The sequence below is a fragment of the Alternaria ethzedia genome (assembly GCF_023757985.1).
Source record: "Alternaria ethzedia strain BMP 0044 chromosome Unknown scaffold_1, whole genome shotgun sequence".
Lineage (NCBI taxonomy): Eukaryota > Fungi > Ascomycota > Dothideomycetes > Pleosporales > Pleosporaceae > Alternaria > Alternaria ethzedia.
In genome coordinates, this window is record NW_026056194.1 from 2,227,068 (window position 1) to 2,248,225 (window position 21,158).

The window sequence follows — 21,158 nt, forward strand, 5'->3', positions numbered from 1 at the left end:
CTCTACTCATTTGTCTTTTGCATAGCGCTTTCAGCCTCGGCTCAAACATTTCTCATCTTCTTACAAAGTTTTGTGTAACATGGATGCACCGGACAGTTTTACGACGAGTAACGGAGCCCGAAGTAAGCTTCCAAATCGCGATTTTTGTTTCTACTGACACGCACTCCAGACCCCCCAGGCAATGCCATGGTGTCTCACCCATATGGAAATCGACCTGTAGCGTCCATGTCGGCCCCGCGCGGCGTCACGTCGCAGATGGCGAACGAGGTCGACCGTAGCGCCCAGCGAGAGCAACCACCTTCTCTTGCAGACCTTCCTTGGAACAATCCCGCCGTGACGTACACACCCGCACACTACACGCGTCGAAATCTGCTGCAGGACCGGCTTTTGCAGAGCAACGAATATCATCGCCGGCGAGTCAGGGCAGTCATTGAGTTCTCCAGAGATTTATTGATGCGGCTTGGACAGAACCAGGACGATGACGACCTGATACTATACATGATATCCAAAGATCGCCTTCACGACGCATGGATTGATATCTTCCTTACAACGCCTGACTACTATCTGCAGATGGCACCAGCTGAGATTCAAGAAGTATACCATAAGCAGATTGCATCAATGTCAAATGGGGTAAAGATCAACGAGGAGTATACCCTGGGTCGACCGAGAAAGCGAAAAGCTTCTGAAACTGAGAACGGGGTCCAAGTACTTCGCACAGCTAATGCAGTTAACAACGCAGAAGGACAAGTGCATGAGTCTGGTAAGCGACCCCACCACGAGATCTCCGCACTGGCAGAAGAATCACAGTCTCAGCATCGCTCGTCACTACCCTCCGAGAGTCTACTTTCAGCTTGTTCGTCGCAGGAGCTGGACCGCATCTTAGACATGTTCATGCCAGCTCTGAGCGCTCAAGTTGCTATCCCCACAAATGATCCGATAGCGTCTGCGCCAGAGCCGGTGCTCAACGCGATGGCGGTCGCACCGGCAGTGGTAGTAGCACCTCCAAGTCAGCCCGTGATCCCGGTAGCTATGCCTCCAACAGGCGTAACCCCCCAGCCTGGCTTAGCGGACCCCATTGCTGCTTACATGGCTGGTAACCCCTTCAGAAACACACAAGATATCGCCGGTCAGGGATGTGCAGGCATTGCAATGTCCCGTGGTCAGATCCGTGCCTTTGTCGAGATTCAAGGTAGACCATTGGCAAGCCTTCCACCCGCGGCCAACTCCCACCATCGTCATGAGCTGAGGGGTGTGGCTCCACCAAAAACGGTTGATCCTACTTTGATCAACTGTGTCACGACTGCGCAGGAAATTCTCACTGTAAGTCTACTGCTCCGATCTGAAAAGCGCTCACTGATACTCGATCAGTTTCTTCCATTTCAGACCGTGAACTACGAGCTCTGGGATCGCATTCGGAAGTCCTGGGCCCCAAAGGCAATCGCTGATCTCATAGTGAGTTTTTGAATCTCTTTCCATAAGTCACATATACAAGCTTATGCTTACTTAACCAGGCCTATGTTCGTCAGCTACGCTCGGGTAAGAGCTTCCACCGGACGACCTTCCACCACTATCACGATAACCGACCGGAAGACATACCAGAGCATACTTTCACCACGAACGTACCTTCAAACATGTCACCGAGAGGGAAACTGGACAAAGATGCCCGCACCTGGCCTCTTCACGACTACTTCCTTTACCATCTGGGGGACGGAGTAGTGCATTACCCCGCTGGTCGCAACGCACAGCTCATGACGCACTGCGTTTGGCATGTGCGGAATGTATCCCATGACATGGATGTCAAGATGTCGGAGATCGTCCAGTATGCAGCGAAGCACGGCATATCCGTTCCCGCTGCGGATCTGATTCAGCCGGACACAAACGTGGTATTGGAAGACACGCCTTCGCCGGCCTTCCTTGCTATGATCCACAAACATTTTGTGAGCAAGTATGGTAAAAGTTCTGGCGGCATCTAGGAAGCCATACCAAATATTGGAGACGCGGTTTCGTGGCTACCCAGTTGTACGAACAGGAGATGGCTTTTCTGTTCAACATTTGCTGTGGTGTCCCACATCAGTGTTCAGGAACGCTTCATTCGCATGACGGACCGGACGCGGATGCTTGGGTTTTCTTCCCCTTGACCTTTCCTTTGGATACAGAGCTATGGAAATGCTACACAGGAGCTGTTTTGGCAGACTGTGACGCGGAGAGTGATGATCAGATGGCGATATTTGACACATCAAGTAAAACTCATGGTGCATTTTACTTTGCTGCCTGCGTAATCCCGTATAGTAATACAATTACTCTCCTGACCCTAGCTAATGACAAACGCTGGATCCAAGCGCGTGTGCACGTGCTGTATCTATTCACGTGTCGGTGGGGTTATATACTAAAACCATATGACCGACAGACCCTCTTGACATTACCACAGCTCCAACATCGCCCAAACAAGAGCAAGCGACATTATGAATCAGAATAACGGTAAGCTGCCTCAGTCGAATCCCCGTTTAGCTTGCTTGGGGTTCAATGTACTAATTACGGCCGTCACAGACCTCGCGAATAGTGCGGCGTCTCCTTCAGGTGGCTCAGGCTACACGCTGAGTCACATCGTCAGTCATGGCGGTGATAACCCTACTCAAGTCCAAGACTATCAAGCGTCAGATGAACTGACTCGCAACGGACTGCGCGCTGAGGCAGCGTTCAATACACCCATGGTCCAGCTGATCATCAAGGACTTCTGCGACTTGAGCGAGCGACTGGAGCAGATCGGGGCCATGGTTCCCACACAGAGTGGCCTACATTACTGGGTTAGCGACTCCGCCAACGGAAGGGGTATCATCGTTGCCGAGTGTGTCGAACTCTTGAGGTACGCGCCCGGATACACCGTGCGCGTTCCGCATGACGTGCGATTAGCATTTGAAGCCCTCAACACCCTCGAACTCGTAAACCAAGCTATGTATCACAGCCTCTCGGGGTATCTACGATACCTCGAAGCCCAACAGCCGGCGCAGGCTCTCCAAGCTTACCAACCACCACCACCACCTATTCTACTTAAACGCCAGGACCAGATCGTTGTACCGCAAGGACCTAGAACGTCCGGCGTTCGGTCCAGTGGTTCCGCTGGTATCCATCGGTACGAGTGGCCAGAGTCTCGTAAACTTGCCTGGCTTTGCATCACCCCACGTATGGTTCTACCTGAGAAGGCTTTAGAATCTTCATACTGTTCCTTCAACAGCGTAGCGCTGTGGGACCATGTTGACGTCCGACTGATTGGACCCAACATCGAGGTGACTCTTGTGGAGATCGCTGCGGTAGGCTACTCAATCCCTCCCCCATGCGCGCAAAATGAACTGACGAAGGATGCAGTTCTTTCCTCGAGCAGCCTCATGTTGGAGGGCTATCTGGAAGCGCTTCGAAGCGAGCGGATGGAATCTTCATAAGCTGCGTGAGCTGATCGTCAGTACTTACTGCCTCTGTCTTCAACAACCTTGCTAACGAATCTCAAAGTTCTACTCCCGCCAGCTTAGTGTAGGCGATTTACGGGCCCATTCCGCCGGCAGTATGAAGAAGCATCGACGAGATGCTCGTAGTCACATTTGCGCCGCCGCCGGTCTTACGCTCTCTGCGATCAATACCGATCGTGTGAACTCAACTACTGAGTTCTGCGATCTTCGCGACTGCTTCCTTGTCAGCCTGGGCGACGGACTAGTATACTGGCCTGGAGGAGCTGATCAGGGGGTGCTGACCCTTGCTGTCTGGCACGCTCGTCGACACGGCCATAATAACGTACGACTATCTCAACTTGAGCGTTACGTCGAACAAGTACAAGAGGAAATGGTTAAACTATATGGTCCTCTTCCACAGCCTAGTCCCCTTGGTCTCTATCAGACTGATTTCCAGGCGCTGGAGCGAATCTTTCCGCAGCAGACTTACGATGCGACTCGGGTTCATGATCCAACGTACGATGTCGTCCGAAAGTGGTGGGCAGCGGGACGGTATTTTCACCAAGACTAAAGAAGTCATGACCGCAAAGACGCTTCAGGAAGATGTACATAGCCAGCCAATAGGTCTTTCTATGCCTGGCTGATTGATGATCATAGCTGGCGAAAGGTCATGTTAGATATCCAGAGCTGTGCCTACAGCTTACGCTGTGTTCTTGGCGCGATATTACATGTTCTATGTCTTCCCACTAAAGGCCTATCTTATCAGTGTCTCTCTTACTGACAATATGCCCATTGCTACCCATTCCAGTAAGCATTGACGATGTCAAAATGGAACTAAGACTAACCTCGTTGGATGCGGAGCTTCACTACGCAGCCTTTTCAGATTGGTTCTCGTACTAGTGCGTTTCTTCCAGCGCCCTTTCTGGCCTGTGTGATACCCGAGGCAAGAATCTGGCTCAAACTCTGCCTCCTCTCCAACTTTACAGACTTTTGCCAGACCCTATACGGCGGAAGAGCGATGCGTAAGTTGACACCCCTTGTCTGAAGGTCATGTATTGCGTCAGTCTACGCAGCGCCTGCACAATGTTGGTAAAGCTCATCATAGCCCTGACTCTAGATCCACAGCGCCGCGCAGAGACACCTATGACGGGTCTCTAGACCTCTTCCAGCGCACAATGCTCGGTATACCTAGCACAACAATGTCGGAGGACTGCTATGTGAACGCAATTGCCCCTCCAGGGGAGTATATGCGCCACCTGAGCGAAAGCACCACATACCTGGATGTACAAGGACTATTCACAGGCCCAGGAGAGTACGATACCTACTTTGATGACACGAACTCTCTGGGAGTTGGGGGAGAGAACTTCGGCCTCGAGAGCTGGAATACGGCGTCCAGCAAGCCCGCGATCGTCAACCGTTCACAGTGCACTTCGAAGCGCACCGCTCAAGTCCCGCGCGCGACGACCAACCAGGCCACGATCAGCTCCAGCATCAACACCGGTAGGTTATCTTCAGTCAAAAGATGTGATAATGTATCGCTAATACACGCGCTAGCCTTTCCAGCATACGACTTTGACTATGCGATAGCTTATCCGCATAGGATAGACGAATTCGAAAACGCTACACCGCCCTTCCCATACCCGCAGTCGCTTGCAGGAGACATCACAGACGTCGGCTTTGATACTCTCAATCAACAAATCCGGAGACGTCCGCAGCTGGGCTTCGACGAGAGGAGCCACGGACAGTTCGCATCTAAGTCATTTTCTCGTCTTCAGAAGCCTCGGAATAACATTGCACCTACGGGGCTCACTCTTCCGCAGGATTCAGCCCAAACGTTCCTCTCTCCAGATCCGTTCCACAGCGCACAGCCTCAACTTCTCCCCGATTGGAAGGGCGCACCGGTGCCAGGTACGAATCTGCTCAGACTCAGCCACGCATGCTTTCTGGGGACCATACCCCTTCCAGATATAGCATTTCATGCGCCTGGGATGGCCATATCTGCAAAGACTGAGGAAGTGCTTCGACGACCTGTACCAGAGTACAAGGCTGGGGCCACTTCGGTGGCGGATGTATCCATGTTATCTGGTATGTTGGCTGTCCAGCCCTCTATTACTGTTCTTTGGCTTTTGGTCACTGCCAATAGTCCATGTCAATGCATGTCCTCTTCCCATCTAACTAGAATTTGTAGGAGACAATTCTCGGAGTGGACATGATTTCTTTGATGAACAGTCGTCCCCTATCTAAGTACATCGAGCACTTGACCGCCTCGAGAGAAGAACACTGTGAAGGAGGACTCTAGTCGGATGATGGCGAAGGAAACGTGGTTGTCTTTGCTGTGGCACACCAGCATAGAACTCACCGACTGGGTGAGCGCCGCGCACTGTTTGTAGCTGGGTGTTTTGAGGACGGCTTTGTATAGCACATACCACATTAGACCAATCAGACGAAGTGTATCTGACCCGAAGATTGGTCCCTTGAAGTTTGGTAGCAAACCTGATGTATTAGAGACCGAGCACGATCGAGTACATTAAGATGATATCAGAGCTGAGCGACCATAGCATATTCCATACTCGACGCCTTGTATTATATGGCGACAAAGCTGCGGTGTTTAGAGTCCACCCGTCAAGACCACTTCTACCCGCCGCATTATTGTCTTTTAAGTGTCTCTTCGCATCGCGACAAGAGTTTTCAGATCTCCCGACCTGTTGTAATTTTCTTTAAAAGACCGTATATTGGCAAGCACATGGTGGCTGTGAAGGCATCATGAAGGCTAGCGCAGCCCCTTGGCCGCAACAGCCGAACGCGGACGTTGTACCCTCGTCGACCCGATCTTTCGCTACCCTCAACATCCAATCGCTGCCCCGCGCCCTGCTTAAGCTCTTGTGTTGACGATACTTCTCTTTTCTCTGCGGCCTGCTTAACTCGACATACATACAGCAGCCATATCTCACCAAGCTCGCTAGTATACCCACTCAGTGCAATCCTTGACAAAGACAACTGGTAAGACTCGCATGGCGCGCTGAGCCCATCATCAACTGACTTGTCCTCCTTGCTACAGATACTATACTCTCAAAACTGATCGACGATCTTCGAGATCTTTGCCGCAACCATCAGCGCACCGCAAATCACTCCGCTGCACTTACCGCCATCTCAGCCGAGGGAGCCACCAATGCCGCCGCAGCAATACCCCGATAATTGGGCGCGACACGAAAGCCACTCGTCCATGGAGCGAGCCTCTGAAAGCCAAGAGCTCTCTCGTCCACCGCAGTCCCATTATATCGGCGAGATGTGGTCCACCGGCGCAGACGAGCTCGTCTTCGGCGCCACCCTCGGCGTAGATGAAGCGCACCAGTCCGCGCATGGCCATAAAAGGTTCCCTGACGCTATATATCATGTACTGGAAAATGAACAGCCAGTGTCGTCGTTTCTGTCGCAGTCTATGCGTGATCCAGAGACTACGTCGCCGGCTAGTGACCTTTCCGGGTACGCTTTCGCCCCTCATGAGCCTCTCTGTACGCCTAGAGACAACATGCACCCCACGATACGACATTCGCCATATCATGCTCCATATAGAAGCATACCTGCTATACATCAAGTCCGTATCGCGTCCAAGAAAGAACCCCAGAAGACTACGCTGGGAGCGCTCAGTAAGGCCAATAGAGTGGCCAAGCCTTATCAACATACAACCAGTGTGAACGTCAAGGCCGTCGCTAATTATGACTTTGGAACTGGCGACATCCATCGCTTACCGTCTGCTAGTCCACTGCGCCGCGATCTATCACCGCAACTCGCCAAACCACTGGCAGCAGCGAGCTTGAGAGCCGGTAAAGATAATCGCCATGACTTACCAACACCGCATGTTGAAGCCGAAGGCGGGATCTTCGCAGAGATACGTCTTCGAACGCCAAGCGAGTGTCAAGGAGGCAAGAATCTTGCTCGAGCATTGGGCTTCCTTGGAGGTAGAACCAGTCCGATCGGCCCCGGCGTCTCAGGCTTTGACTTCACAGTCGCCGACCTTATCGACGCGAGGCGCCGGAATCCTGGCCAACTTACCATACATCGACAGGCGCTTCTTGGTTCCGAAGACTATAACTCAGCATTCGAAGAAGACGCACGGCTGAGCCGAGACCTCTGCAATCAAGCCATTCTAGCATCCCCTCCTGATGCGTTACCGGACGGCACCTATCTTCTCGATCTTGGCGGCGGCTTCCACGTCGCAGTCCCGCTTGATCCAATGATCGAAGCTACGTTCAAGCAAGGCGGCCAAGGGACCATACCACCCGAGGGTCTCGTACGTATCGCCACGGAGATGAACATCGACATGAAAGACTACCGTGTTGATGGTAAACCGCACCCGGTATACAGTATGGGCGCTCCAAAGCAGGTTGATATCCGGTACTTGGGCTCGACACCTATAACTATAGTGGAGATGGCCATCGTGAGTATATATCGGTCGCTCAATCGAAGACACCGCAGCTGATGTATTGTATAGTGGTTTCCTGCGCATGGCTCACTCTGGCCGGACTGGACACAGCGATTCGCTCGAAGTGGCTGGACGCAGAACAACATCGCTGACTTGATTGTGAGTTCAGTCCTCCTTCCCAGCTCTTGTCTTTCGTAGGCTAATGTTTTGAAGAACCGCGCTTACAACACCGACGCCGTCGAAGGTGTCGGCCCGTCGACCATCAGTCAGCAGACGAACAAACATGGTCGTGAGATCCAAGAATTGGCTGGCTCTCGTGATCAGGAACATCAGCATCTCCCTGCGATCGCGGCTTCTCCAGTTACATCTTTCTCTTGCGAGAACTGGACACCGCCTGGCAACGAATACCGACTGGTCGACTACTACGTCCGCGATCTTGCGAACGGCGTCGACCGTGATGACTTTCCTTCCGGTTCAGACAGGGGTCTTCTGACTCAATTGATTGAGTATGTCGTCGACAATCTAGATGAGTGGGGTGATCTCTTGCTCAGCGATGTTCAATTCATCGAAGATTCGGGTGGTTACTTCCAGACAACAAACCCTGCTTTCGGACCTGGGATGGAGAACCCAGACGAGGAGGCTTTTCGCCGTCACAGGCTACAATTAAAACGATATCGCAAGACAATGGCGGATTATCGCATCCAGCAAAAGAAGGACAAAGCAAAAGTCGTGATGGGGAGCCAAGACCAGGCTCAGTGATCAGTGAGGCTGAGCTTCAGACATACCAGTCATTCCGGGTACCGCTATGTCTTCTCACGACACCTAACGGATGTGTGCTATGGATAGACCCTAGACCTGTCTCACAGAGGTCTCAAAGCCATCGCCCGACTTTCGATACTGCGGTAACCCCCTCAAGAGGCCGCCACCTCGCCATCGCGGTCTCACGACACGACTCAACCATATGAGGAACACGGTCTTGGGTATTCATCGACGTCAGCGAGAACCTCAGCGATGCGTCTCGACCAAGGGTCCTGGTGCGTCATCTTTGAGCAACGGCAAAAGGGCTGTCGGAAATGTTTGTTGTTGAAAACAAAATTGCGGTGGGATGCGAACTAAGCCCAAAACTGCAACATCGCTCCACGTCTTGTGTGTGAAGCCACCCGGTCACAATTTTGCTCCAATTAAGAAGCTTCCTCTCGTCTCAAGGATCGGCTGGAAAATGCTTCAAGACTGCTCCTCGCTTCCTGATCACTCACGTCACATCCTAGCGATAATATTAATGTAAGCCATACAAGGGAGAGATTGCGAACTTAGCATTAGTTAATCAGTTGGCCAGATCCTATCTTCGGAATACGAGTCAGTCTTCCTCAATTAGCAGAGTGCGTCACACAACATCAGCCACGACGAGAGAAGGAAGGAGTCAAAGGATTGATGGATTTATATATCTACACCCGATTCAAGAGTCGACCAGAAAGACCGCAAGTACCGAACTTCAGATGTGGTGGCGAAAGAACAAGGCTCACTCGTGTGTTGAGCAAGGACTCATCCGGGGAAAGAGGCAGTGTATTGTGTGAGCTTTTGGGAATCCACGAAAGCTTCATTATCCTGCATTCTTACAGTCACGACCCATAGATTTTCCTGTCACTCAATCAAGAATTATTAGTGTGACGAAACATTAGATGGATTGATGCTATACTTCAGTGCCTCTGTTGCGCAGATCATTGAAGTACATGAGAAGAGACGACCGAGCCAGTGGAAGACATGCTACAGGAGTATCTGGTCGGGTATCATGAGCGTTGCATTGGAATAAGATATATGAGAAGACAAGGAAGGGATTCAATATAGATCTCGTAGTCATCCAAATGATTTAGTAGATGATTCCGTGCGTGTTGCTGCGACATTAGTCTATGAGACGAGTAATTTCTAACATAGTCGAACGGTTTGCAGATGTAACATTCGCTCAAATAGCAAAGTTCATTACATTAAGTACAGCGCGAGAGGTTCACGTGATGATAGAGACGTGTGTTTAGACACGACACAGTAGCTTTGAGCAATTTAATATTCATCTCAGACAGTATCACGCACGATATCACATCCGCGACTGTTCCCAACAAGATTCCTTTGTTCACGTCGACTGAAACAATTCGCACGTTTACTCTTATCCATTGGCACGTCTATGACTGTAACGCTGAAAGAGCTTCGCTTACAAGCTACGAAAGGCAGTCTAGACGTCTACATGCCTCCTTTCCATTTATCTGCCAGTATACCATCCTCACACTTGAACTTCACCACAACACGCCGCTCAAGCCTCAGTCCTCCCACCTATAACCGTGAGCCTCTACATCCTTCCTGACCATAGCCCGATACTCCTCATGCAACGCCACATACCTCTTCAAGAAACCCGCATCGCTGTAGCCGGCCTGAAGATTTCGATCGATAAGCCAATACGCAATGAACGCATCTAGATCAGCCAGCATAAGGTTCGAGCGATTCATGAACTGCGCTTGGAAGAGGGCTTCGGTAAAGGGACCGCGGTCAAGACCTTGGGGAAAATTGCACGGATGAACACCCTCGGCGCAGTCGATAAGCGCGTATGGTGTCTTGGTGATGTCGAAGCCCGTGTGTCGGTTGACACCGGGTGTGAATGTGTAGTGACCGGTCGTGTGGATGATGGGCTGCGGTGGCTGCGGTGCAGCTCCTTTGACAGGCTTTGTCACCCCCTTCCTCTTTTTCCAGTCCTTTACCCAGGTGCGTGCGTCCATACCGAAGAGACAGTCCAAACCTTGGAGCAAGTGCTGACGATTCTTCGCGATGAAATGTCAGCTCACAATGACGCGCGTTCGGGTAGCCATGGAAGAAGACTCACAATGATCCAAGCCTGGAATCTTGGGTTGATTCCGCTCTGTGCGAAACGGGCTTGTACTTCGGGAATCTGCGCATGTAAGGGAAAGAACTTGAAGCGAGTTAGCAGTGTCTCGAGAGACTGTAACGAGTCTCATACCGTAAGGATCTCCAACGCGGTCAGCGGGATAGTGAAGACGGATAGATCGAATTGTGAGGGGGTCACAATACTGTGCAGTGGATGGAAAGGCCTCTGAAGTACATCGCGGGGCGGCATATGGTTGTACAATCCGGTATGGATGAGTTGATGCGATACGGACGGCGAGTATAGGTCCGTGAACCCAGGTCCAAAGTAACGCATGCTCTTGTTGCCTTCTTTGAAGTATCCGTTTTCGTCGAAGGTAGTGCGGCCTTTCTTGACTTTGACGTCGTGCTCTGAATCGAAGTCGTCATCGTCGTCTTCGTCGGCGAAGGCGGAAGTCGGTCCAGATCTCGAGCGCTTTCGGGTGTGCACTCGTGGGGTAGCGCCGCTAGGTGCACGCGCACGTTGCTGGTTCTCCCTGCGGTTAACGTCGGGGTTGTTGTTAGGTGTTTTCCGGGGCGCTTTGGAGGCAGTGCCACGCTGGCGGCGGGTGGTGGGACTGCTCATGACCGTGATCGAGACGGGAGATGAGAGACGAAGAGGCTTGATACCATTAAAAGATTGGGCGTGTAGAAGAGGCTTGTTTTGTTTGCCAATACTCCCTCACTCCAGGAGATAAGCGAGCACCCTAGAACCGACTTTGACGTCAGATTTTCACATTTGCTTGTCGAATCCTAGTGAAATCTCCATCTCTTCGGGGTATTTCACGTAAGAGGGTGTGCAGCTCCTCAACGCGACAAGTCTGGGGGCGGAGGGGATCATAGCGCTAGTAGACCGGACCACGGGTTTCTAGCAAATGAATCAATCGGCTGCCTAGCAGCGGAGCAGCAATGATAGAGAACAGGCTACGATTTTGACTCGGAGTGGGGCCTTCTCTTGGTTCGGGCTAGCCATTGAGAATATACTTTGATAGGCAATATGATTGTGATAGAGCTTTGAGGAGCAATGAAAGAGCTGGGCAACCTGGAATACCAGTCATCAGAATTGATGCATACCTGTATGTACCTACGCGTGCATCTCGTCCTGATCAGACAAGCTCCAGAAACGCTGCACAATCGCATCAGGAAGCGCAGGCAGGTGGGTCTTCATTGGGCGTACCACCAGCTCTTCGCCCTTTCCCAGGCAGAGAAGCACGGCAGAACCGTTGCTCGTGTTCTCCTTTACCGTTGTCTTTAACTGTCCAAACAACCATACAAGCTTACGAAGAGCTGCTTGCCGCTTGCCGTCATCGTCGTAGTTTTTCCTCATCTCCTCCGAAGTGAAGATCTTCTCGGTTGAAGAGAATACACCATCCTTATTCGTACCAAGCGACCATCGCGAAGTTCTACCGACCCAGATCTGATCGAGGGGCTTGCTCTGGTTGTTGCTCTTTAGCTCCATTGTCCTGCTGTGAGGGATTGGCTTTCCTGCCAGGAGGACAACGGTCGATTCGGGGCTGTTGTGTTGGATGGTAGTGTTTGCAACTTCGGGTTTGGGATGTGATGCGGCATGTACTAACGTCTCTCGGATCTCGTCTCTGGAAGGCTGACTTTCAGGCATATATGCGTCCGTCTCTGCTCTGACTACAATATTGAGCCCACCGAAGTCGTATTGTAGTGTGTGGTGATGTCCTTCCGCATCTTGAAGATCAGGTTCCAGTTGCGTCGTCCAAGCAGCCTCGAAGTTCCGCCCGTACGATCCGTTTGTAGAGCCGGCCATGCCGGAGCGAAGCCGTCGCCCCACAATCAGAGTGTTGCCAACGACGTGGAGGGTCAATGCGAACGGCTGGCATGATACATCCTTGACGTATGTAATGAGCGCGGTCATTGATCCACGAGCGACGAGGACATCAACGTCGTCGAAACGCTTGCTTGGCTTCATGACAGTAAGAGCCTGGAAGAGTGGCTCGAACTGAAATCGCGGTACCTTGGCTACATGTTGATCGATGTAATAGCGTCCTGTGTCCGGCTCCAGTTTCAATGGGGCAGGTGGCTTCGTGAACATCGGCGGAGTGCCAGGAACGTAGATAGTAGGGGTATCGGTGTACGACTTGAAGCTGTAGCTGCAAAGTAGCTCATAGCCCTTATCCGACCCATGGTTTGGCGATTCGGGTATCGCCTTGGCCAGCATATTGAAGCTGATCTCGTTGCTCGTGTTGGCGTTCATCCAAGGATCATCCCGTCTGCGCTTTAGATACCTCTTCCACCAAGCCACGGCGGACTTCCATGTGCTGCCTTCTACGTAGACACGGTCGAGGGCGATGATGGTAACCGAGTAAACAGCTAGTGCAACCAAACCCTGCCACTTGCTCCATGACTTGGAAATATCCATATCGACAGACACCAGGTCCGACTCGTATACTGCAGTCGAGAGTGGGCTGAACAACGTGGAGCAGGTGCGGAGTCAGGAGGATCGTGTGCTGCACTCTTGCTTCAGTAGTCGATCTAGGGGTTGAGCGAACGTTAGGCAGAGTGGTGATAAGCTTCCGGGTGGTCGGTGTGTGAGCTAGGCGGTGGGATGGTAGAGTTCGTATATATCGATGAGCAATAAGGTATATATACGGTAGAAGAAAGGCGAGGCTACACGCATAGGCTGCAGCCAATAGATGGCAGTAATGCAGGGAACGATCAACGTCTGCCACGAGTGCGTGCTTCATTACGCCGACCCCGATAGGGTTGAGTGAATTCATAGCGAGAGAGCTGCAAATCGCGGTCGGCAATCGCTGCCTTCGAGTCGATAACTCGATATTAACGAGCCCAGTGATTGCCATCATAACCAGCAAATCGTCACGCCCACAAGCAGGATGCGGTGGTTTGCCACAGCTTGACCGCTCCTCTGTGGCCGCATGTCTTCATTGTGAGAGGTAGCAGGGCGTTTGTCAGGCTATCACACCGACAGCGTAGTGCAGCCTGATAGGATCAGTCCAAGGTGATCGAGCCATCCAAGCGTTTGTCTCGGTACAAAGCATGGCGAAAATGTCGATGAAGACATCGAATCATTGAGTTGTCTCCCTGACGATCGGTATGTCGGCGGGCAAAGTGTTGTTCTCCACTAAATAGTGGTATGTATCCTCCCGATGGGCTTCACATGATTGCTATGCTGAATCATCATTCGGGCATCGACGCGACAATGTGGGTGGGGGAGGGCTGTTGGGTGAGGTTTGACAGCTCGGTGGCCGAAGTTCGAGGACGCGACGCGTGTGCCAGCGTCCGCTGACGTAATGACGCGAGTCCCAAAACGCGCTACAATCTCGCTAACCCCAGCGAGCTGATCACGTGCATGGCCCGAAGTTGTAGAACAGAGAGGAGTGTAGAATGTATTGATTGTTCTATGTACGAAGGAGTGTGCCCCTGTTTATATAGGGAGAAGGAAGCGCTAGTGAGTACGCTAGTGAGTGAATCACGTGAGAGGATGCCTAACCAACAGAAGTCCGTCATCACCGCCCGGGCGTGCAGCAGACCTTATAGCGACCTCTCGACTTCATTCTGCTACGATGACACGACCATCTACATACCCCGACAACCACTCTTACTATCGTGCCACCAGTGCAGACGCCGATGCGATTCCTCCCCCTTGCGGCACCACGTCGTTCGGGTGACCCAGACTCATTTCCGCACTCGAACCCCCATTCCCTCTTATGCCCACAAGCTCCGGCAACGATGATAGATCGAACGGTATCCGCTTCTTTGTACTGGTGCCAGTATGTTGTCGTTGCTTCCGCCGATGAAGGAGCCAAACGGGCGCACACATGGCCATCAACAAAAGAATGGCAAAGCCCACCGCGATGCCAGCGATTGCGCCTTTCGGTAGTGGCGATTTGCTTGATGAGTCGGGGTCGGAAGGAGTAGTTTCTGGCGCCGGCGAAGGGAAATTCAAGGAGCAGGAAGATGAGCCGTCCGATGCCGTTGAACACTCGGGTGTAGGCAAGATCAACTGGATTTGCCTGGCGTCGACAAGGTTGCGCCATATTTCGTCAGATAGAGTCGTGGTAGTAGTGACGGGAGCTTTGCCTTCAACGCACACGACCTCTTCTAGCGTGGTAACGTCCGTGCCGGGAAGGCTGAAGCAACCCTGTTCCACTGCCAGGTTCGTGTTCCCTGCGTTAGTACGGTAAAAGCTGTACCGATAGGTCAATTAGTTGAACCTGTCATGCTGTTCGTACATGAGAAGAACTTACGAAGGACAGCATGCGACTTGAGTGTAAGTAGAAGGTGTGCTGAAAGTCCTCCGTGCTACATCTACCCATCCTTCTGGACATTGATTTGCCGGTGAATACAAGAGGTTTGAGTGGGTAGAGAGATAGGGGCCGAGCCAGTGTGTTCCTGGCGGAAAACATTCACTTGCTAGAGTGGGCTTGCCATCAGATCCGCATGTCCGGTCTCTTTCCCACGATGCACAGCTGCTGCTGCCTTCTGTGTCACACTCTCGAACGGGAAGGGAACAGTAAGCTGGTGCGGCGAAGGGCGTGATCAGCGACCCGTACGGGGCTGTGGGGTCTGGTGTTGTTACGGGCGACGACGATGTGCGGGAAGTGGTGTCTACGTTGCTGGACAGGGAGGATGATGTTGCTTGTTCGCTAGCAGAAGACGATGACGATGATGTAACGGGCGAGTCGGCCATGTTGCGGATAAGAGAGGATGATTTTTCGCTACGAGAAGACGACGATGAACATATGGGGATCGAAGGCACCCGTGCATTCATATGCAACGCATGGCAACGGGAATATTATAATGCGGCGCATGACACCGTCGGCTGATGAGAGGACGGTCAACGGTGTGACGAGATTCGCAAATGTTGCTTGAGTTCCGCGCCGTATGCTGCGCCGCACATCTGCCCATGCGTTAAAGCGGGTGAGAGATTGATCCTTGGCAACCAACCTTGCCGGGAATCTTATGTTATTTATATGACGATGATTGGCACAAAGGATGATCAAACGGAGCTGCGGATGCGCAGTGGAAATATACGCTCGGCATGACCGACCCGCGAAGCTGTCGTGGATATCAAGATAGATAGAGTGCGCCTTTGACTCAGACTACGATCTGGTCCAAGCCGTTCGGCTGCTCATTGAGATGGTACTAGGGAATACGGTATGATTGTGATAGCTCTGATCTTATTCGCTGAAGTGCTGTTCTGCATCTTGGTGTTGCCACAAACGCTCGCCATGCCTATCGCGAAACTGCTTGCGAACTACGAGATAGCCTCGCTCAATTTGCGACTGTTGCGACGAAGTCTGCAGTATCAACTATGGCTAACGCCTTTATTAGTATAGCTATATTCTCTGTCTGACTATAAGCAGAGATGGTTCAAATGCAGATGAGTTTTGCATCAGACACCGCACGTCACTAGATCCAGCAAGACGGTGCCGAACAAAAGCCTCATAGCAAAGGATCATGAATACGAGGGAGGGAAAGTTCACTCGGTCTCGAACGACCAAGTGGTCAAAATACCTCGCTCTTTGCTGAATAGTATGGGTATCAATATAGTAACAAACGAAGAATAAATCCAAGCCATGAAAACCCATCAACGCCCTGGTGTGAGCGCTGTTTCCAATCTCGGCGACCTAACCTCCGGCTGTGGATGAAACAAACCATTCGAACTCGCCATCTGTGTAGGCGGAGAAATCGTGCCATGGTTTCCCACAAACTCAGGTAACGCGTCGTGCTCTCCACTCGGGCTAGCCTTCGGTATCGGCGCGTGGTGATGCTGATTTTGGCGACGACGCCATAAGAAGAAGAGTCCACCAAGGAGTGCCAGTGCGGCGACCGCGCCCACGGCGATGCCGACGATGGGGCCAGTACCGAGACGACGTGATTTGGGTTCTGGGGAATTGGCAGGTGGTGGGTTATAATCAGGAGGACCGAAATCTAATGTTGGTTCGCTGAGAGGGGTGAATGTCGCCTCTGAGGCCAATGCAGTTGTAAGAATCACTTCCATTTTCGCGGCCCAAACGGCTGTGTTGCCGCTACCATCTTCGCTGGTAAACCATTCAGAAGCCAAGCTTCCATCCGTCTGGCAGGCCAAGACCGAAGTCGAATTGGCGGTCCAGGTGATCGAACTGGTACAACTCGCGAAATAATAAGTATGCGCCGAGTAACCGCTGATAAACAACGTCAGTGACTGCGAAACATGCTGGCCAGAACCTACTCACGATGGACAGCATACTGCGGTGGTCTGGCTTGACGAATCTATAATCTGACTTTGCGTTGCCCACCCACCAGGACATCCTGTAGCCGGGGAGTATGTCAAGAGCGAGTATGGGAATGGACTGCCTGGAAAGCATTCGCTAGCACGGGTGGGGCGTCCATTTGAACCGCAGGTCTGATCGCGCTCAATGAACCCACAACTTAGGGTAGGTGTGCCAGTTGAAGTTCCACTAGACGGTGTCTCAAGAAAACATGACGACTTGACAACGTTGTTGCAATAAGACGGCGGAGTGAAAGGGGTCATAATCGAATAGGAGGGTGTCGCTCGCGTGAAGGAGGAACTGAAGGAAGTCGTCATGGATGCGGTTGCGAAATCGGCCATGGCTGAGGTCGGAGAGGCGATGAAATCGCGTACCACTGCAAACAGGTCGAGACCAGCAGCGAGCATTTGTAGTACTCACAAGGCATGGGAAGGATGAGGTCAAAGCGCAGCCCTGCTCCGCCGCCCCCATGCTCCCGTTGTGTGAGACCATGCAAGCCTCGCGAGTTGCTTTCCTCTCTCCAATGAGGGTGTGGGTCTATCAACAGGCGCGTGCAGACAGCATGCATTCCGCGGTGCGCCTTAAGCCACTTTAGGCTCATTGGGTCTTGCTAGGATCTTGAGCGAGATTTCAATAAGGACATGGCGTTGAGTCGCTCGCCTGGTTTGTTTTCGGCGTGTTGAGGACAAAGCATCCAGGCAACCTCCGACGGCATCGTGGTTGACGTCTGTAGTATGAACGATGAATTAAGAGTATGACTGTGAAAATGCTACGCGACGTATGCAAGGCTGACCACCCTTACCTTTTGACAGCGCGATTCGCGTTTAGACTTGCCTTGTGGGATGCGGTGTGCGGGCAGTGATGGCGTTTGGGGGCCAAATTTCCTTTGACAGCATAACAACTAGGTGGCACAGTTACCAAAACATTGGGTCTCGATGCTGGCTGTGGAGGCTGTGTTGCTCATGCGCTCCATCCCAAGCAATAGCATACCGCCTATCAAGAGATTGCGATAGGAACATTGTGTATGTTATAGGCAAGGCGATTTGGAAGACCGGCGTATTTTCTGCGCGTCGTCGTTTTGCCAAGGAATCGTGGCGGTACATTCGGGGCAATTGGGCAATAACGCGAAGCAGAGGTCGCAAAATCGCGTGCGCATGTGTGCGAAAGTTCGCCATGATTGGAATGAGATGGAGGAGAGATGGAGTGTCGTTCAGCAGCGGTTGAGTTGAGATGAGGTTGGAGTTGTGTAGTGCAAGGCTAGAGGCTCAGGCAGCGTGGCGGCGAATTGCGGGGAAGGCGCGACCAGTACTGCAGCCCCCGACGTCTGTGGATAAGCAAACCTTGATACATCTGATCTTTGAACTCTGGCTTACGAGAACATGGGCTGATTAGTATACTCAACACTGTTGTTGAGTGAGCAAAAAGGCCCGGCCTGGCAAGAGGGCAATTGCCGAGAGAACGTGACCTGGCGATATGTGGCTCCGAGATCCTCGGCCCAGCCGTCGCGACTATTTTGCCCCACAAGTTAAGTTAAGAGCTGTCTCCGCCTCCGCATTCACTCGCCAGCTCCCCTAAACATCGCCCTCTTCTCTCACAAACCTCAATTAATCGCCCCTCTCTACCTTCACAATGACCGACCGCCTCAAGTCCATCGTTTCGCACATGACGCCCTCGGCCAGCGGCATCTCGGCCCTGTAAGCTCCACCCGGACAGACATGACACGTGAAGAACGCGCGGCGGATGATAAGGGAAGAATGCAGCGCTGACAGCCATCGACAGTACCACCAAGAACCCCGACGATGTTGTCATCACCCTCGCCTTCCGCACACCCCTCACCAAGGCGCATAAGGGCGGCTTCAAGGACACGACCCTTGACGGCATCCTCGTCAAGACGCTCAAGCAAGTCGTCGCAAAGTCGAACCTCGATCCTGCCGTAGTAGAGGACATCTGCGTCGGCAACGTCTCAGATGCCAAGGCTGCCTACTATGTCCGCGCTGCTATGCTTGCCGCTGGCTTCCCCAACACCACATCCGGCTCGTCGCTGAACCGCTTCTGCTCGTCGGGACTCAAGGCCGTACAAGACATTGCCAACCAGATCGCCGTCGGCAGCATCGAGTGCGGTCTCGCCATGGGCGCTGAGAGCATGACAGCCGGCGGCGACAGGCTCGAGAGGCCGTTCGTCGACGAGGTGCTCGAGAACCAGGAGGCGAAGGACTGCATGCAGCCCATGGGCCAGACGTCGGAAAACGTCGGCAAGGACTTCAACATCTCGCGCGAGCGCCAGGACAAGTACGCTGCCGAGTCATACCGGAGAGCCGAGGTTGCGCAGAAGGCGGGCTGGTTCGACGACGAGATTGCGCCCATCACCACCCAGATCAAGGACCCCAAGACAGGCGAGGTCAAGACCGTCACCCTGACCAAGGACGAGGGTATCCGCGCCGGCACCACATTCGAGAGCCTGCAGAAGGTCAAGCCTGCCTTCCTTCCCCACGGCGACCGGTCACACGCCGGAAACTCGTCGCAACTCACAGACGGTGCCGCTGCCATCCTCATGATGAAGCGCTCCATGGCCGAGAAGCTCGGCCAGCCCATCCTCGCCAAGTACGTTGGTGCCACCGTCGCCGGTCTGCCACCCAGGATCATGGGTATCGGCCCATCCGTCGCCATCCCCAAGCTCCTCTCCAAGTTCAACATCACCCTCGAGGACGTTGACCTTATCGAGCTTAACGAGGCTTTCGCTTCTATGGCCGTATACTGTCTCGAGACACTCAAGATCGACCACCAGAAGCTCAACCCAAGGGGAGGTGCTATCGCGCTGGGTCACCCGCTTGGCTGCACCGGTGCGCGTCAAATTGTCACTGGTCTGAGCGAGTGCAGAAGGCAGAAGAAGAAGGTTCTGCTCACCAGTATGTGCATTGGTACTGGTATGGGTATGGCTGGTTTATTCATCAACGAGCAGAACGTGTAAGATATTTAGTATATAGCGTTGTGTATGAAGCCATTTTCAATTGTCTGCATCAATCTTCATTCACCTTCCCCGGCACATGCGTATTCAAATCCTTTCGTGACGTCCTGCCTGCATCACTCAGCCTAAGCCAGGTGCACCTACCCGATCGCTTACTGTTCGATCGTTTTGTTGGCTGGCACGAGACTTCCGAGCAAGAACACGGAACGTAGTTTCCTTCTTGGGAGGGCGATTTCGTGTAGTCAACACCTCACTTTTCCTGTTGAATCATAACCACAGGAACCACGCATCCGCTCCAAAGGCCATCTCAATTTCGGCAAGCGCAGCATCACAGATTATCTTCCGGAATATCAACGCCAAGCCGCAAGTCCCCAGAACCATGGTACGTCAGGAAGCTGAGACTTTAAATCCTGCTTCATCAAGGGGTCCCTCTGCATACCATCATTTCTTAGGCCTACCTGCACCTCACGAAAGCTTCCGACGTATCACCTGCACATTATCGGCGCGCGCACAACACATCCTCTTCTCTAAACACACGCAACAAGATCTTGAGAGACACTATCAAGACTATCAAGACATGTCGGATAACAGCAAAGACACTGTAAAAAGCCCTAGTGCGACGGCGAGCGTTCCGAGACGCGCAATCCCCGAAACAATGTACGACCGCGCCAAGCACCTCCCCGAGTACAAGGCCTGGGTGGCTGGTGGTGGTTTGGCGCGATTCGCCCATGAACAAGATCTGGAAACAGATTTTGTAGATCACATATTCCGCACCAGCCCCCAGGTCCAGATTGCGTACGATAGAATCCTCCGAACGATGCCCAGCCTATTGCAGGAGATGACCCGGGACATGAGGCCAGAGCCGACGACCTACAGCCAGGCAACCGCACTCCAAGCAATGAACGAACATGACCAAGACAGCAGTTCGGCTGCAACCTCGGAGGACGATGATGACAGCGGCGAGAAGACGAGCAACCCCGAGAACACAAGCGAAAAGGAACCCGCGAGCAAGCAAGCCAGCGACGTCGTGAGTCGCAAGACTCGGTAGCCCTAGATACATCTTGATACCAAGACTAATACCGGGTATTTCACAGGATGACCACGAGGACTGGAGTTGAAGCGCGTTCATGACAGAAAACCGTCCCAATTCCTCACCTTTCAGATGCGGGAGAGCGCGCAACCTT

The 21,158-nt window shown here is 52.6% G+C and overlaps 6 protein-coding genes across 6 annotated transcripts; 4 read left to right on the forward strand and 2 right to left on the reverse strand.

The window, feature by feature from the left end:
* Positions 1-225: 225 nt before the first annotated feature.
* J4E87_000708 (uncharacterized protein) lies at positions 226-5,830 on the forward strand (the record flags this gene model as incomplete). The annotated part of the gene is made up of 9 exons (XM_049372362.1): positions 226-1,452; positions 1,512-1,945; positions 2,429-2,478; positions 2,548-3,308; positions 3,520-3,992; positions 4,427-4,462; positions 4,576-4,940; positions 4,995-5,348; positions 5,712-5,830. The coding sequence occupies 9 exons, from the start codon at positions 226-228 to the stop codon at positions 5,828-5,830; spliced, it is 3,819 nt and encodes a 1,272-aa protein (XP_049238496.1).
* A 1,049-nt stretch (positions 5,831-6,879) lies between these two features.
* Positions 6,880-8,622, forward strand: J4E87_000709 (uncharacterized protein; the record flags this gene model as incomplete). Its single annotated transcript, XM_049372363.1, has 4 exons — positions 6,880-6,883; positions 7,037-7,878; positions 7,933-8,022; positions 8,077-8,622. The coding sequence occupies 4 exons, from the start codon at positions 6,880-6,882 to the stop codon at positions 8,620-8,622; spliced, it is 1,482 nt and encodes a 493-aa protein (XP_049238497.1).
* Positions 8,623-10,172: 1,550 nt separating this feature from the next.
* On the reverse strand, positions 10,173-11,353 carry J4E87_000710 (uncharacterized protein; the record flags this gene model as incomplete). Its single annotated transcript, XM_049372364.1, has 3 exons — positions 10,173-10,667; positions 10,730-10,816; positions 10,865-11,353. 3 exons carry the CDS (start codon positions 11,351-11,353, stop codon positions 10,173-10,175), a joined length of 1,071 nt encoding a protein of 356 aa, XP_049238498.1.
* A 498-nt stretch (positions 11,354-11,851) lies between these two features.
* Positions 11,852-13,156, reverse strand: J4E87_000711 (uncharacterized protein; the record flags this gene model as incomplete). Its single annotated transcript, XM_049372365.1, has 1 exon — positions 11,852-13,156. The coding sequence occupies one exon, from the start codon at positions 13,154-13,156 to the stop codon at positions 11,852-11,854; it is 1,305 nt and encodes a 434-aa protein (XP_049238499.1).
* Positions 13,157-18,638: 5,482 nt separating this feature from the next.
* On the forward strand, positions 18,639-19,977 carry J4E87_000712 (uncharacterized protein; the record flags this gene model as incomplete). The annotated part of the gene is made up of 2 exons (XM_049372366.1): positions 18,639-18,703; positions 18,789-19,977. 2 exons carry the CDS (start codon positions 18,639-18,641, stop codon positions 19,975-19,977), a joined length of 1,254 nt encoding a protein of 417 aa, XP_049238500.1.
* A 652-nt stretch (positions 19,978-20,629) lies between these two features.
* J4E87_000713 (uncharacterized protein) lies at positions 20,630-21,073 on the forward strand (the record flags this gene model as incomplete). Its single annotated transcript, XM_049372367.1, has 2 exons — positions 20,630-21,005; positions 21,069-21,073. 2 exons carry the CDS (start codon positions 20,630-20,632, stop codon positions 21,071-21,073), a joined length of 381 nt encoding a protein of 126 aa, XP_049238501.1.
* Positions 21,074-21,158: the final 85 nt, after the last annotated feature.